A 17,500-nucleotide genomic window follows, 5' to 3' on the forward strand; every position below is an offset into this window, starting at 1 on the left:
GAACAGATGAAGTGTGGAGTAACTAAAGTAACTAGTAACTAAAGTAACTAGTAACTAAAGCTGTAACAGATGAATGTAGTGGAGTAATTGTAACTAGTAACTAAAGTAACTAGTAACTAAAGCTGGAAACGATGAATGTAGCGGAGTAACTAAAGTAACTAGTAACTAAAGCTGGAACAGATGAATGTAGTGGAGTAACTAAAGTAACTAGTAACTAAAGCTGTAACAGATGAATGTAGTGGAGTAACTAAAGTAACTAGTAACTAAAGCTGGAACAGATGAATGTAGTGGAGTAACTAAAGTAACTAGTAACTAAAGTAACTAGTAACTAAAGCTGTAACAGATGAATGTAGTGGAGTAACTAAAGTAACTAGTAACTAAAGTAACTAGTAACTAAAGCTGGAACAGATGAATGTAGCCGGAAAGTAACTAAAAGTAACTAGTAACTAAAGCTGGAACAGATGAATGTAGCGAGTAACTAAAGTAACTAGTAACTAAAGCTGGAACAGATGAATGTAGCGGAGTAACTACGTAACTAGTAACTAAAGCTGGAACAGATGAATGTAGCGGAGTAACTAAAGTAACTAGTAACTAAAGCTGGAACAGATGAATGTGCGGAGTAACTAAAGTAACTAGTAACTAAAGCTGGAACAGATGAATGTAGCGGAGTAACTAAAGTAACTAGTAACTAAAGCTGGACAGATTTAGGAGTAACTAAAGTAACTAGTAACTAAAGCTGGAACAGATGAATGTAGCGGAGTAACTAAAGTAACTAGTAACTAAAGCTGGAACAGATGAATGTAGCGGAGTAACTAAAGTAACTAGTAAGTAAAGCTGGAACAGATGAATGTAGCGGAGTAACTAAAGTAACTAGTAACTAAAGCTGGAACAGATGAATGTAGCGGAGTAACTAAAGTAACTAGTAACTAAAGCTGTAACAGATGAATGTAGCGGAGTAACTAAAGTAACTAGTAACTAAAACTGAAACAGATGAATGTAGGGAGTAACTAAAGTAACTAGTAACTAAAGCTGGAACAGATGAATGTAGCGAGAACTAAAGTAACTAGTAACTAAAGCTGGAACAGATGAATGTAGCGGAGTAACTAAAGTAACTAGTAACTAAAGCTGGAACAGATTCTATGTAGCGGAGTAACTAAAGTAACTAGTAATAAAGCTGGAACAGATGAATGTAGCGGAGTAACTAAAGTAACTAGTAACTAAAGCTGGAACAGATGAATGTAGCGGAGTAACTAAAGTAACTAGTAAGTAAAGCTGGAACAGATGAATGTAGGAGTAACTAAAGTAACTAGTAACTAAAGCTGGAACAGATGAATGTAGCGGAGTAACTAAAGTAACTAGTAACTAAAGCTGTAACAGATGAATGTAGTGGAGTAACTAAAGTAACTAGTAACTAAAACTGTAACAGATGAATGTAGCGGAGTAACTAAAGTAACTAGTAACTAAAGCTGGAACAGATGAATGTAGCGGAGTAACTAAAGTAACTAGTAACTAAAGCAGTAACAGATGAATGTAGCGGAGTAACTAAAGTAACTAGTAACTAAAGCTGGAACAGATGAATGTAGCGGAGTAGAAGTAGAAAGTGACATGAAAAGAAAAGTCTCTAGTAAAGTACAAGTACCTCAACATCTGGTACTAAAGTACAGTACTGGAGTAGATGTACTTAGTTACATTCCAGTGCTGGTATTGACTGATGTTTGGCTGAATGTGCCCTTCTGTCCTGGTCTTCAGGGACCTGGTTCCTGACACCGAGCTGAACGTGGAGGGTCTCCTCGATGGGCTGACCTACATCTTCAGGGTGGCGGCTGAAAACCAGGCCGGCCCCGGGAAGTTCAGCGGCCCCTCAGAACCCAAAACTGCCCAGGCCCCCATCTGTACGTTACTGTAAACTACACTCTGTGTTCACACACACACACACACACACACACACACACACACACACACACACACACACACACACACACAGACAGACAGACAGACAGACAGACAGACAGACAGACAGACAGACAGACAGACAGACAGACAGACAGACACAGACAGACAGACAGACAGACAGACAGACAGACACACACACACACAGACACACACAGACAGACACACAGACAGACAGAGACACACACAGACAGACAGACACACACACACACACACACAAACACACACACACACAGACAGACACACAGACAGACAGAGACACACAGACACACACACACACACACAAACAGACGCACAGACACACACACACACACACACACACACACACACACACACACACACACACACATACAGACTGAGACACACACACACACAGACAGACACACAGACGCACAGACACACACACAGAAACACACACAGAAACACACACATAATATATTTAGAAATACTTTATTTTCCCTTATTTTCAAATCCAAAACTTGACAGGTATGGTCCAAACTGCTTATGAGAATCAGAATCAGAATTTACTTAACATACTTACATTGTCAACAAAATTAAAAGTGCTACTCTATGGTGCAACCATAAAAACACACACATATTACTACTACACTACAGTGTAATAACCATGACCCTAATCTGTGTGTGTTTGTGTCTCTGCAGTACCTCCGGGACCTCCCGTTGCCCGAGTGGCGGCGACCACTGACCACTCCATCGACGTGGAGTGGGACCCGCCTGCCGACAACGGCGGAGCAGAGGTCCTGGGATACCACGTGGAAAAGGTCAGCTCCCCAACAAACACCCTAACTCCCTCCTCACATTTAACACTACGTCAACGGACATTTCAGCCTCTCCGTTTTAACGTAGGAAAGCTTTTTTTGCACACCTCTTTTGTCGGGCAGGTGCGTAGGATATGATCAAAAGTAGCAGATCAAAACATGTTTTAAAGAAAATCCCAAACACTGCCAATTACGCAAGCAATCATTTATTAAGAAAAAATACAACGTTTTGGTCTCAGACCTTCGTCAGGTAAATTCTTGAATTTGAATTCTTAAATATACCTGAAAAAAAACATCGTGCACAGCTGTCAGTTTTCAGAACAGTGTTAGCTTGTACATTACGTACTGCAGTTTATATATACCTTCTCACTCAATGCTTCTTCTTTATTTTCATGACTATTTACATTATTGATTCTCACTGAAGGCATCAAAACTATGAATGAACACATATGGAATTATGTACTTAACAAAAGTGTGAAATAACTGAAAACATGTCTTATATTTTAGATTCTTCAAAGTAGCCACCCTTTGCTTTTTTATTAATAAGGGAAATAATTCCACTAATGAACCCTGAAAAGCACACCTGTGAAGGTAAAACCATTTCAGGTGACTACCTCATGAAGCTCATTGAGAGAACACCAAGGGTTTGCAGAGTTATCAAAAAAAGCAAAGGGTGGCTACTTTGAAGAATCTAAAATATAAGACATGTTTTCAGTTATTTCACACTTTTTTGTTAAGTACATAATTCCATATGTGTTCATTCATAGTTTTGATGCCTTCAGTGAGAATCTACAATGGAAATAGTCATGAAAATAAAAAGGAAACGCATTGAATGAGAAGGTGTGTCCAAACTTTTGGCCTGTACTGTATATATGCCGTTAATGCAGTCAAGAGCACGCCAGACCTGTAGGTGGCGGTGTAACGAGAAGCTCAAGCCCACGTTAGCCAATCAGAATCCCCAAAATAGCAACAACAGCAACCAATCACTTCCTCTCTCTCTCTCTCGGCTGCCTAAACCTCCGTTTGTCTCAGTTTACGTGCAAACGAAGATCTCAAAAATCTCCACTCTGGCCGGAGGTTTTAGAAAGACTGGGTATCAGAGGCGAATTCTCTGTTTGCGTGTTAACGAAGGGAAATGTCTCTGTTTGTAAAAATAACCATGTCCGTGTAAACAGGGCCTAAAGCTCGTATGGGTCTGCCTCTTAACTACATAGCGGAGATGTTGGCCCCTTATTAGCCAGGTCGCAGCCTTAGATCCTCTGGCACTTTTAGCCATTCCAAAGTCAAGGCTTAAATCTAAGGGTGACCGTGCTTGGCTCAGACTAATGTTAGGTCTGTGTTGTTCTTCAGGCCATGGTTGGTACCAAGGACTGGTCCCGGGCCACAGAGCGTCTATGCAAGCCCCGGTCCTTCACTGTCTACGGGGTCCGCGAGGGAGCCAAGTACTCAGTCCGAGTCATCGGCTGCAACGCTGCCGGAGAGGGAACGCCAGGATTCACAGAGGCTGTGTTTGTCAGGAATCCTGCAGGTCAGCCGAAGAGAAAACAAGAGACTGAAACTCAGATTTCTTTAGGTTAAATGTTGTCTAATTCAGAGTTGATGGAAATCTCATAGCTGTTTTATGTGTGTTTGTGTCTTCGTTCCTCGGTTGGCCTCCACAGAGAAGCCGATGATTGACCTGGAACTGGCTGTCAAGAACGGCGTGATCATCAGAGCCGGAGAGAACCTCCATTTGCCTGCGACAGTCACAGGTAAACCCTACCCGACCATCACCTGGACCAAGGACGATGCCAAACCTGACAGCCGCGTGGAGATCCTCACCGAGGGCAACGACAGCGTCGTTTCCATCAAGAACGTGCAGAGGAAGGACTGCGGCAAATACCACATCGCCGCTTGCAACCCCAGCGGCACAAAGCACGCTAACATCAGAGTGGACGTTGTAGGTGAGTGAAACTCCAGGAAGGCAGGACTTGATGATACAACTCAACTGTTAATAATACAGAGTCCCTAAAGGGACAAACTTTCACAGTCAAAGTAAACTTTATTATCCCGCAAGGGGAAATTCATGTGGTCATGTGGCAGCACTTTAAAATATGGTCAGTACACAGTACAATATTATTCAGATAGGTTCAGATTGGTGCGCCTACTCTTCTCTGGTCAAAATTGCTGCAGAGGAGGAGGTATTCATTTAACCTGACTCCGCCAGATGGATCGCTTCGCATTTGCTCGGCATATCCATCTGGGAACTTACCGTTGGAGAACTTTTGGGAAGGGGCGAAAATACTGGTTAGCTGATTGGATAAACCATCTGTCTATCATCATATTTGCCGTTTGTGTAACCAGAATTTAGGAATAAAAGGCACCATTTCAGGTTCCCGGTCCATATTCCAAAAGAAGGATCCAAGAGAAAAAAGCATTAGCGAGCGGCTAACAGAATTAGGGCTACCGCTGTCTGAAAATCCTGGTTAGCTGATTGGATAAACCATCTGTCTATCACCACCTAAACCCGCCTCAAATCCAACGCTGATTGGTCGGTCGTTTGGCGAACGGCTACAAATTTTCTCTATCTCAAGATGCCAGACTGACCTGGGAGTGGAAAACTGGAGCTGGCCAGATCAGGACGGTCTCACCAGGCTAGTATTCATCTGCCTGAAAAAGCAGGAAAATGTACCTGAACCAGCCTTAGATTGGTTTCTCATTAGCACTAGATAAGTTTGTGTGCTCATGAGAAAAGTATCTTGGGCTCAACAAGAAGTATCTTCTGCTTCTTGTAAGCATGGGATACTTAATTTCCTTACAGTTAATTGATGCTATGAAATAAAAATGGACACAGAAGGATAATATTGCTTTATCTTCAGATGTCCCCGGACCCGTCACGGACCTGAAGCCCGTCGTCGTCACTCGCAAGATGATCTTCTTGAACTGGGACGACCCGGTAGACGATGGAGGCAGCGACCTGACCGGCTTCCTCGTGGAGCGCAGAAGTCCCAATTCTGTCGCATGGAGGCAGCCCGTTGAAACCACCTCCTCCAAGTGCGAGTGCATGGGCATCGTGGAGGGACAGGAGTACATCTTCCGCGTCATTGCCAAGAACAAGTACGGCCTGGGCACGCCCGTAGAGATGGACGTCATCAAGGCTATTGACCCACAGGGTGAGTCCTAAAATCTCTTGATTTTGATCAGAAATTGTCTTAAAATTCTCTCTTGTGAGCAGAAAAGTAGAGTTTTAGTACAAACTAATGTATTTGCTGTTTCTGCAGGCCCACCGTCATACCCTGAGAAGTTCCACTACACCGAACGCACCAAGAACTCCCTTACACTGACCTGGAAGCCGCCTCGTAACGACGGCGGCAGCCCTATCATCGGCTACACCGTTGAGAAAAAGAGGGCAGACAAGCAGGAATTTGAGCCATGCAACACGGAGATGTGCCCCAACTTGACCATGACTGTAGAGGGCCTGGAAGAGGACTGGATGTACGAGTTCAGGATCAAGTGTGCCAACCTGATTGGAGTAAGCGAGCCATCCATCCCGTTGAGTGTGATTATCCAAGACGACGAAGGTAAGGCGGAATGGTCTTTAAAACTTAACCCTACTCTTATATTCAAGAAAGGGACCGAGGCAGATTTTGTGTGCTGACTTGTTTTGTTTCCATTTTGTCCCTCTCAGTGTCTCCTGAAGTGCACATGCTGAAGCACTTTAAGGGCGACACTATTACCGTGAAGAAGGGTGAGCCCATTGAGATGCCTGCTGATATCATAGGCCTCCCCATCCCTACCATCGAGTGGACCAAGAATGACGTGGTGATCGAGCCCACAGAGGCTCTGCTGATTGAGACTGAGGTGACCGGCAGGTTGAACGCAAAGACCAAGTTGTCCATCCCAGCAGCCAACAGGAGGGACCGCGGCAGCTACACCGTGACCGCCTCCAACAACATGGGCACAGCCAAGCACACCACCTATGTCATGGTGCTGGGTGAGTTAAAACATGCCACTAACAAAAGACATGCACCGTGTCTTTTGTTAGTGATATAAATAAATAAAATATAGGGTGTACTTTTAACTGTAATTTGCCCTCCTCTCAGACCGACCACTTCCACCCAGGAATTTGACAGTGTCCAACATCAGGGCGGAGTCTTGCTACCTCCATTGGGAAGTACCGCTGAGCACTGGTGGCAGCGAGCTGACCAACTACATTGTTGAGAAGATGAAAGTAGTGGAAGAGGAACCGCAGCTGGAAGAGGGACAGGAAGCTCCACCTGGACCACAGTGGGAGGAGGTCAACAACATCGTCATTGAGAGGAAACTCGGGGTATGTCCTGATAATAACAAAAATAACAGTGTTGTCATAGGCTTTTAAAGCCCTATTTGACTCTAATGGGAACACCACCTCCCTCTGCAGGTTTGGGAACTGGAGACCAACAAGTCCTACAGGTTCCGGGTCAAAGCCCAGAATCGTTACGGTATATCTGACCCCTGCACAACAGAGGAAGTCAAGATTATAGACCCATTCGGCCTTCCTGGCCCACCAGAGAAACCAAAGATCGCAGAGTACTCCAAGACCTCCATGACCATAACCTGGGAGCCTCCCAGGGACACCGGCGGCTCTATGATTATCGGCTACTGGCTGGAGAAGAGGGAGAAAGGCACTGACTACTGGGCCAAAGTCAACAAGATGCCAGTCACCAAGAGGGGCATGAAAGGCTGGGACTACCAGGTGAGCATATGGGACTTTGTTTCTGTGTAAGCACAGAATTACATTTTTTACATTGAATGTAAATCATTGCCTCAGTGTTTACCGTTCTGGGTCCATTGCTTAAAGAAACTGCTCACCTGGCAAGTGTAGGATCTGCATTTGAACCCAACTTTTGTAAACCTTGCAAAATAGAATCTCAGGTTAAACCCAAACAGGCCAGTAGACATTTGGGATAGTTCCTCATTGACTTTTATGAAGGTCTATCACAGAGATTTGAGAATAACTTTTATAAGAAATGAACATCCTATGTCTGAGTCCTTAAGGAAGCCTGCTTCATCACAGACCTTTAGATAGGCCCATTGAGACCGTTAGGAAGGTCCGTGACAAACCTTCAAAATGGTCTATCAAAAACCTTAAGATTGTCCTTTGTAGATCCTACACTCTGGTCTGTTGTAGACTTTGGGAAGACCCATCGCAAAACTATAGAATGGTCCATCAAAATCCTTTAAGATAGACCTTTGTAGACCTTAAGATCTGGTCTCTTGCAAACCTTTGGGAAGGTCCATCGCAAACCTTTAGGATGGTCTTTTGCAGATCTTCAGATATAATCTGTTAAAGACCTTCAGAAACTCCATTGCAATCATTTCGGAAACTCCGTTATTCACCTTAAAAATGGTTTGTCAAAGACCTTTAAGAAGTTCCTTTGCAGACTTTCAGAAAGAAAAGTTACAGTCCATTTAGACTTACCACAGGTTTCTGTTAAAGCCATTTATCCTTCTTCCTCTCCCAGGTGACTCGTCTGTTCGAAGGAACAGAGTACGAGTTCAGGGTTGCTGCCACCAATTCTGCAGGAATGGGACCGTTCAGCGGACCGTCCGACTCTGCCTTCGCTGTCGATCCCATCAGTGAGTAAAAAAAACAACAGGCTTCTTTTCAAGGGTTGGATAACGAATAAGTCCTACGTATCAAAATAAACTTAAATATCTGAAATCTATGTGATTAATCAAAATCCTTTGACCAGATCATTTTGGTAAATGATGAATTTTGATTCCCCAAACTGGATCCTACTGTATTCTTACAAACTGCTGCTCTCCACTCCAGCTCCTCCGAGCATGCCCGGGGCTCCTGAGGTGATTGATAAGACCAAGCACAGTGTCACACTTTCCTGGAAGGAGCCAGAGCGGGACGGAGGAAGCCCCATCAAGGGCTACATCATCCAGATCCAGGACGAGGCCGCGACAAAGTGGATAAGTGTGAACGACGCCGACTCCCTCAACCCCACCACCGAGTTCACTATGCCCAGCCTCCGCGCTCTTAAACGCTACCGCTTCAGGGTCATCGCTGTCAACGACATCGGCGAGTCCGACCCCAGCCCCAGCACCGGCGAGGTTCTGGTTGAGGACATCGCATGTATGTTTAACTTTAAAGTCTCACTGCCAGAAATATCTGATAACTTTTATCATAATCCAAAGGTTTTTTTTCCCGGGTATATCTCTTCTCCTTCACTGACGTCTACCTTGGTGTTTCTCACTCGACAGTTGCTCCTTCCATCTCCATCGACGTGCTGATGGACGACCTTTTGTACATCCGTGCCGGAGATCCGATCAGGATCCCCGCAACCATCAAGGGCCGCCCTGTTCCCAAGGTTACCTGGGACTTTACTGGCAAAGCCAAGTCTCACAAGAAGAACAAACTGCACACGCTGCCTGTGGACTCCGAGGTGAGACCAGCAACATGATGATTTGCCATCAAATGCGTTTGTAATATTGTATATACAGAATACCCTGAAAAACAACCAATACGAAGAAAAAACCTAAAATGTTATTACAATACTGCTGTTTTTTTTATTTATAATTGTACGTTTTATAGAACATGTATCTTCTATCTTCTATATGTCAGTTTTTTTTCATGTTTTCTGGGTTTTCAATTTAATTTTCAAACCCTTTTTGTGTATTCAGATTCAGTCCACAGACACCACGTCCGTTGTGACCGTCCCCGTCAGTCTGAGGACGCACTCTGGACGCTACACCATCACCGCCAAGAACAAGTCCGGACAGAAACACATCAACGTCAGAGTCATTGTCCTCGGTATGTATGTCGTCTGTACTGTATATACTGTACAAACGTATCACTCAAAGGTCCGAATCAGAATTTTGTTAAAGGTCAGGGGACCAGTAGATTCGCATTGCCAGACCTTCCTCCACAGCGCTGCGGAGGGAGGGTATGGCTAGTCCACACAGCATTCCTGGATGGGAGAAAAACATGCTCTGGTTTAGTGGCATTTCTTTTAACCAATCACAATCGTCTTGGGCGGAGCTAAGCTCCGGACTATGCCACGGTGCCTCTGCTAAATAGTCTCAGGAATGAACTTGTTTTGGTGGAACGTGTACGTTCAAAAGTAGTTTTAGTCGTGCAACAGAAAACTCAGATTGGACAGATAGTCTAGATAGCTGTCTGGATTTACCCTGCAGAGATCTGAGGAGCAGTTAGACAGACAGACAGACAGATAGTCTAGCTAGCTGTCTGGATTTACCCTGCAGAGATCTGAGGAGCAGTTAACCATAGTCCTCACACACAGATATCAGGCTTCTCTTAGTTTCTTTTTGAAGCTTGAAGTATTTCCCGTTGAGGGAGAAGAAGAGTGTCTCTGTATGTGACAGGCTCTGTTTAGTTCTTGTCTGATTGTAATATTCTCCTGGGTGCAGACGTCCCCGGAGCCCCGAAGGACCTAAAGGTTACCGACACCACCCGGTCCACCATGAGGCTGATCTGGAAACTCCCCGACAGCGATGGAGGAGAGAGAATCAAGAGCTACTTTATCGAGAAGAAAAGTCTTATTGACAAGGCCTGGACAAAGGTAAACACTGCTCAGTCCTTTTCTCTATTCGTCCATGTTGTTTCAGTTCCTTTTTTTTTAAATATGTCTCATTTTCTAGAAGATCTTTTTACTTTTGGTACAAATAAGTTGAGTTTTAGGGTGATTTTGAATGTTGGGAAAGCATGCCCATGTACCAGGATTGTATTAGCTTAGCTTCATCAAAAACTGAGAATACAAGATGATTTTACAAAATGTCTGAGGGTCTTACTCTCATAATTGTGGCTGTTTTGACTTCGGTTCATGCTAACTTTGCCAAATATTGTCCCAAGTAATGCACACAGAAGAGGATTATGGTCACATGTGAAAAATGTATTTGAGTTCAGAGTTCAAAGTTAAAATTCTGCCTTATAAACCGTTCCGTAAATGCACAATGATTAAACAGCCTCGGGAAGGAACTAGTTTTGGTGGAACATGTGTACGTTCAAAAGTAGTCGTGCAAACTCAGATTGGACAGATAGTCTAGCTAGCTGTCTGGATTTACCCTGCAGAGATCTGAGGAGCAGGTAACCACAGTCCTCACAAATCCACCGGAGGTTAGAACGCCAACACAAAGACAGAGGAAGGGGACAGACATCCGGCAGATTTTCCGGCGGCAACGGACTAATCCCGGCAGTGGAACGTCGTGGATGTAGACTTTAGACTAGCCTTTGATTAACTGATGGATCTGTTGATTCACAGGTGAATGCAGCCTGCGCCAGCCAGGCCTACGTGGTGACGGGCCTGCTGGAGGGTCAGGACTATCACTTCAGGGTCCGAGCTGAGAACAGGCTTGGATTCGGCCCGTTCACCATCACCACTGACCCGGTGCGGGCCAGAGACCCCATCTGTGAGTACAGACACACAGCACACACTGCCAAAACATTCTCTTGAATTGTTCTGATGCTAATCTGGCATTTTAACAAATACTTCTAGATGGTCACGCGTTACCCCCGTTCTCTTCACTGTCCACTGGCTCCCGGTGCGTTTCAGAATTAAAGATTTTAATGTTTGTTTTTTAAGACCATTGGCCCGGCATAATTGCTGAGATTTTAACGCTCGATGGTGTTTTAAGCCCCCAACGTCGACTTCAAGGCAGCTAACCCCTAACCCTAATCATAGACAGTAAAATAAATGGACAACGTGATGCCGTACATTACCCCCTTGATCCTAATCCTAACCCTAACCATTGCCTAATCCTAATGCCTTCCAGGCAGCGCTGCCTGGAAGACTACGTTGGGGGCTTAAAACACCAAACGCCGATTTTAACCCTTCGCGACACAACAGGTCATTACGGTCGTCCAATCAACTTCTTTTAATAGTCCCTACGTCAATTTGCTGCCCCGAGACTTTGGAGCAAGTTACCCCCTGACGTTCACACTATTACAGACGTAGCTCTTTTTAAATCTAAACTCAATGAATGCGTGTGCATGAGCAGTGATTGACACGCAGTTAGACACCCCCCCTGGCCCTGATTGGTGCATCTGAACAGTTAGACACGCCCCCTGGCCCTGATTGGTGCATCTGAACAGGGAGCTGTGGATTTTTCCAAATCATACTCCAGGCTGTAGGTGGAGCCAGAGGATTATGATTATTTTAATGACCTGCCTCATGTAGTTCTACTGGAACATAGGGTCAGTCAGGGACACTTTTCCATGTTTTCATTGACTTTTTTTGTATTTCTTTCGCCCTTTTTTCAAGGTTGTAGTCATTTTTTAGTCACTTATTTCAACATAGGGTCAGTTTCAGCAGATATGACAGAAAGTTTTTATAGTTTTATAAGTCTTACTTACTGCATCTTTAACTCATGTTGTTTTATTCTAAAAGATTATTTTTGGATACCTGCTGGTTGCGGTAAAGCACTCTCTATAAATACATGTTGATTGAGTGATTCTTCCTTTTCCTCAGACCCGCCCGACCCCCCCACCAAGGTGAAGGTGAACCTGGTGACGAAGACCACCGTCACCCTGAGCTGGGAGCCTCCCAAGAACAACGGCGGCTCTCCGGTGAAGCATTACATCATCGAGCGCCTGAGCTGGGACACCAGCGGCAAAGAGAAGGAGACGTGGAAGCAGTGCAACAAGAGAGACGTGGAGGAACTCACCTTCGTGGTGGAGGATCTGAAAGAGGTCCGTCTTTGTCCTTCAGGGGCCGCAACTACAGATTATTGTCACAGCGCGCTGGTTTAAAGCCAAGGACCCCTTAGAGCTTTAGTGCGTAACTTTTGGATATGAATGAACGTCTGTTACATTCAAGCCGTTGCCAAAATGAGTTGCTACAAAGCTAATTAAGACTATCAGCTCCACACAGCTCGCTCTGGATTTCTCGGTGTTTTACCAGGCTGCCTGGAAGACGACGTTGGGGGCTTTTAATATGCAACCTCATTTTATACAATATATGAAGTAGGGGGTCCCTGCTCCGTCTCTTTTTCATCCATAAGTAACACAATGACAGATTGTGCTCATGGGTTTCCTTCAATATCAACATCTAAAAGCCATTTTTTTTTAACGTTCTTTCATCATTTTTTTCATTTGTTGTTGCTATTTTTCTACATTTTGGATGTTTTTATCACATTTTTCAAGGTTTTTGCGTTTCTTCGTGCTTGTTAATGAGTTTTTTGATACTTTTTTTTTTTTTAAATTATCATTTTTTTATCACTTTTTCAAATTTGTATTGACGTTTTTGTATTTTTTCGCCCTTTTTTCAAGGTTTTTGTCATTTTTTTGTCACTTTTTTCAAATTTTTATTGACGTTTTTGTATTTTTTCACCCTTTTTTAAAATGTTTTTGTCATGTTTTGTCACTTTTTTAGTTAAGGGGTCCTTGGCTTAATAAACGTTGAAGACCCCTGGTCTAGAGCAATGGTTCTCAAAGTGGGGTCCTTGAAGGGGGTTCCACGGGGTCCCCAAACCAAAAGGGGAATCATTTATTTTCACGATAATTTCATCCATAAGTAACACAATAACAGATTGTGCTCATTGGGTTTCCTTCACTTTCTGGAATAAAACATCTAAAAGGCAGTCCTTCCAGAACAATTTGAGTTTTTGAGGCAATTTATCCAGCGAAAGTGCGGCTTATATGAAAAAATGCGCATAAATATGCAGACTTTGGCTGATTATGCATTGAATTATGCAATCTCATAATCACATTTTTCTGGAGGGACTGGAAAGCAAAGATTCTCTCAGGTAGAGGACCCTGGGACAAAGTCTTATCAGATGGGGGGTCTGTGGTCAGTTTAGGGGTCCTTGATGTGGAAAGGTTTGAGAACCCCTGCCCTAGGGGTCCCGGACCCCCCCTTGTTGAAGATCTCAGCCTTGGCTGAGAGCCAGATGGAGCAGGGACCTACCTTGTGCAGACAGTGTGTAGCATTTCGTTGTGTATCTGATGTTGGAGCGCCTGTTAACTGTGCTTGTCGCCGGTCTGCAGGGAGGAGAGTACGAGTTCCGAGTGAAGGCTGTGAACGCAGCGGGACCCAGCCGCCCGTCTGCCGCCGCGGGGCCCCTGGTCATCAAGGACCAGACATGTGAGTAACGGTCGCTTCGGCCAATCACAGGCCGCTCAGTCAGCCGGCAGTGTTACAGACCGCTGTGGACAGGACGTCTCTGTAAGCTTTCAGGACGTGGCGTTTTGGTAATGGACGTTCCTCATTGGTCGGTTGGCTGCTGTGTTGAAGCTTCCAGTTTGGCAGTTTGGCCGTCACCGCCATCTTGGTTTTTGTGTTGTCATCCCGTGGAACATGCAACTTTTCCTTTTTCTGGGTTAAATGTTTTTGCCACTTTTCCAGATGTTTTTTGAGCATTTGCTGACGTTTTGGTCATTTCTTTTTCAAGTTTTTTGTCACTTTTTGCAATGATTTTGTCCGTTTTTTTCCATTATTTTGGTCACTTTTCCTGCGCCTTCCCTCCCTATCTCTCTCTCCCTCCTTCCCTCCTTCCTTCCCTCCCTCCTTCCATCCCGCCCAATCTCTCTCTCTCTCTCTCTCTCTCCCTTTTTCCCTCCCTATCTCTCTCTCCCTCCTTCCCTTCCTTCCCTTCCTTCCCTCCCTCCCTCCCTCCCTCTCTCTCCCTCTCTCCCTCCTTCCTTCCCTCCCTCCTTCCGTCCCACCCAATCTCTCTCTCTCTCCCTCTTTCCCTCCCTATCTCTCTCTCCCTCCCTCCTTCCCTCCCTCCTTCCGTCCCGCCCAATCTCTCTCTCTCTCCCTCTTTCCCTCCCTATCTCTCTCTCCCTCCCTCCTTCCCTCCCTCCCTCCCTCTCTCTTCCTGTGCCTTTTCCAAAGTTTTTTGAAGCTTTTTCCGTCATTTTTGTAATTTTTTTTCAACGTTCTTTTATCATTTTTTTCATTTGTTGATTTTTCAAGGTTTTTGCGTTTCTTCGTGCTTGTTAAAGAGTTTTATGATACTTTTTTAAATGTTTTTGTCATTTTTTTGTCACTTTTTTCAAATAGTTATTGACGTTTTTGTATTTTTTCGCCCTTTTTAAAATGTTTTTGTCATGTTTTGTCACTTTTTCATGTTTTCATTGACTTTTTCAATTTTTTTCGCCTATTTTTCAAGGTTTTTTTTTAATCATTTTTTGTCACTTTTTTCATGTTTTCATTGAGGTTTTTGTATTTTTTCGTCCTTTTTTTCAAGGTTTTTGTCATTTAGCCACCTGAATGCAGCTTTAAGGAGCTTCAGCATTTGCTGATGCTCCGTCCTTTATAAAACACGTTGTATGTGTGTGTGTGTGTGTGTGTGTGTGTGTGTGTGTGTGTGGTGTATGCGTGTGCGTGTGTGTGCGTGTGTGCAGGCTGCTGTATTAAAACATGTGATGTGTGTCTGCAGGCGCCCCCACCATCGAGCTGCGTGAGGCCATGGAGGGCGAGGAAGGCTGTGACGTCAGCATCGTGGCGAGGGTGAGCGGCTGTCCGTTCCCGTCTCTCGTCTGGCACAAAGCCAGCCTGGCCAAGCCGGAGGAGAAGAGCGCCGTGCAGTACGACCGCCACATGAACAAGCTGGTGACCCACGACAGGTGCACGCTGCTGATCCAGCAGGCGACGCGGCTGGACAGCGCCCTCTTCAGCCTGACCGCCACCAACAGCCTGGGCAGCGCCACCAAGACCGTGAAGCTCGCCGTGCTCGGTGAGGAACGCTGGCGTCAACGCGTGGTCACGTTACTGCTGATATGATTGGTTCTAATAAAGCCCCGCCCCTCTGAACCACTGGCTGGCCAATCACAAGGTTAGGAAGGTTAGGTTGTGATTTTTTTTTTTTTTTTTTTCCCTCCTTCCCTCCCTCCATCTCTACCTCTCTCTCCCTACCTCTCCCTCTCTCCTTTCCTCCTTTCCTCCCTCCCTCTCTCCCTCCCTCCTTTCCTCCTTTCCTCCCTTCCTCCCTCCCTCTCTCCCTCGTTCCTTCCCTCTCTCCCTCCCTCTCTCTCTCCCTCCCTCCCTCCTCCCTCCTTCACTTCTCTTTCCTCCCTTCCTTCCTCCCTCTCTTCACCATCCTCTCTCCCTTCCTTCCTCTCTTCACCATCCTCCCTCCCTCCCTCCCTCTCTCCCTCCCTCCTGCCCTCCTTCCCTCCTTCCTCCCTCCATCTCCCTCTCTCCCTCTCTCTCCCTCCCTCCCTCCCTCCCTCCCTCCCTCCCTCCCTCCCTCCTTTCCTCCTTTCCTCCCTCCCTCTCTACCTCATTCCTTCCCTCTCTCCCTCCCTCTCTCTCTCCCTCCCTCACCTCCCTCCCTCCTTCACTTCCTACTTTCCTCCCTTCCCTCCCTCTCTCTCCCTCCCTCCCTCTCTTCCTCTCTTCCTCCTTCCCTCCCTCCCTCTCTCCCTCCGTCCCCCCTGCAGGCCCCCCTGGCCCCCCCATGGCCCCTCTGAAGTTCACCGAGGTGTTTGCGGAGAGGATCGGCCTGGCCTGGAGCCCTCCCAGAGACGACGGAGGATCCAGGATCACCAACTACGTGATAGAGAAGCGCGAGGACAACAGGAAGACCTGGGTCCACGTCTCCAACGACCCCAAGGAGTGCGCCTACGTGGTGACCCGGCTCACCGAGAACCACGAGTACGAGTTCCGAGTCATGGCCCAGAACAAGTTTGGAGTCGGGCCTGCGCTGGTCAGCGAGCCGGAGAAGGCCCGAAACCTCTTCAGTGAGTCCGCTTCTCTCTCTAAGACGGGTTACACACTGGAAGCGTCGCGCGAGCGTGTCCGCTGCGTGGCGTGTCCGCTTATATTTCGGCTCCCATGGTAACAGGGACGCGTCTCGAGCCGCGCCTCAGACAATAGGACCTTTTTGCTAGAAATAGGACCTATTCTTCACGAGACACGCCAGCGTGTTGGAAGCGTTTCCAGACAAAATAGAACAGGAAAAGATGTTTATATATCGTTTAGACACAAATACATATTAATAAATGACATGTTGATGTTTGAAAGCCTCGAGGTTTTGATATAAATACAGATATATATGAATGGAATTTAAAAAAAAATGTATTTTCTAATATGTCACCTGTCAATCCAGAAGGAAATATTCTGGAGCCTATTTTACCGTCAATACTGCCCATGTTGTCTCTGCTGTAATCAGATCAGAATATATTTATGTTTATGGGAAACATCCATGAGTCCAGACGAGGCTAGCAGCGCCGCATCAGACACCTTTCTGGGGTGGAAAGACGTAGAAAACGCCACGCAGCCGCCACGCAGCAGAAACGCCACGCCGGCAGTGTGTAACCGGCCTAAAACACGTGTCAAACACAAGGCCCGAGGGCCAAATCTGGCCCCTGGCTTATTTTGATCAGGCCCGCATATCTATTTAGGTTCACAATACATTTTGGCCAACCTAGTTTTTGATGCTTTTTCATTGTTTTGTCTCTTTTTTCTGAAATTTGTGTCACTTTTGCTTTGCTTTTTGGCGCTTTTTTCGACCTTTTTTGGCTCTTAGTTTTCTTGATGGCTAACTTACTTTTGGGGTTTTATGTCGACAAATCTGTAAGTGAGAAGACTATATGAGACATGATATAATACAGTGAAAGATGCTTGACTTTTGAGATGAAATGAAAGCATGGTTGGGGAGGTAGACGCAGCTCAGCCAGTGTTTCTGGTTTCATGGCGCTGTCGCTAAGCGATAAAGAGGGAAAGTTGCACATTTTCAAGTATTTGTTGTTGCTATTTTTCTACATTTTGGACGTTTTTGTCACATTTTTCAATGATTTTGACCATAAAATGACCATTTTATCAAGGTTTTTGTCATGTTTT

The 17,500-nt window shown here is 45.4% G+C and overlaps 1 protein-coding gene across 1 annotated transcript in view; it reads left to right on the forward strand.

Annotated features, from left to right (window-relative positions):
* Positions 1-17,500, forward strand: part of LOC120569477 (titin-like) — a 123,873-nt gene that overhangs the window by 5,055 nt on the left and 101,318 nt on the right. Inside the window, 19 exon segments of the mRNA XM_039817336.1 lie at positions 1,731-1,892; positions 2,611-2,729; positions 4,077-4,254; positions 4,388-4,669; positions 5,585-5,878; positions 5,987-6,286; positions 6,394-6,699; positions 6,809-7,035; positions 7,126-7,440; positions 8,210-8,324; positions 8,521-8,829; positions 8,958-9,139; positions 9,378-9,507; positions 10,125-10,276; positions 10,976-11,123; positions 12,182-12,402; positions 13,699-13,795; positions 15,096-15,392; positions 16,099-16,398. Of these exon segments, the coding sequence (XP_039673270.1) occupies positions 1,731-1,892; positions 2,611-2,729; positions 4,077-4,254; positions 4,388-4,669; positions 5,585-5,878; positions 5,987-6,286; positions 6,394-6,699; positions 6,809-7,035; positions 7,126-7,440; positions 8,210-8,324; positions 8,521-8,829; positions 8,958-9,139; positions 9,378-9,507; positions 10,125-10,276; positions 10,976-11,123; positions 12,182-12,402; positions 13,699-13,795; positions 15,096-15,392; positions 16,099-16,398 (4,134 nt within the window).

Source organism: Perca fluviatilis, chromosome 12, assembly GCF_010015445.1.
Source record: "Perca fluviatilis chromosome 12, GENO_Pfluv_1.0, whole genome shotgun sequence".
Lineage (NCBI taxonomy): Eukaryota > Metazoa > Chordata > Actinopteri > Perciformes > Percidae > Perca > Perca fluviatilis.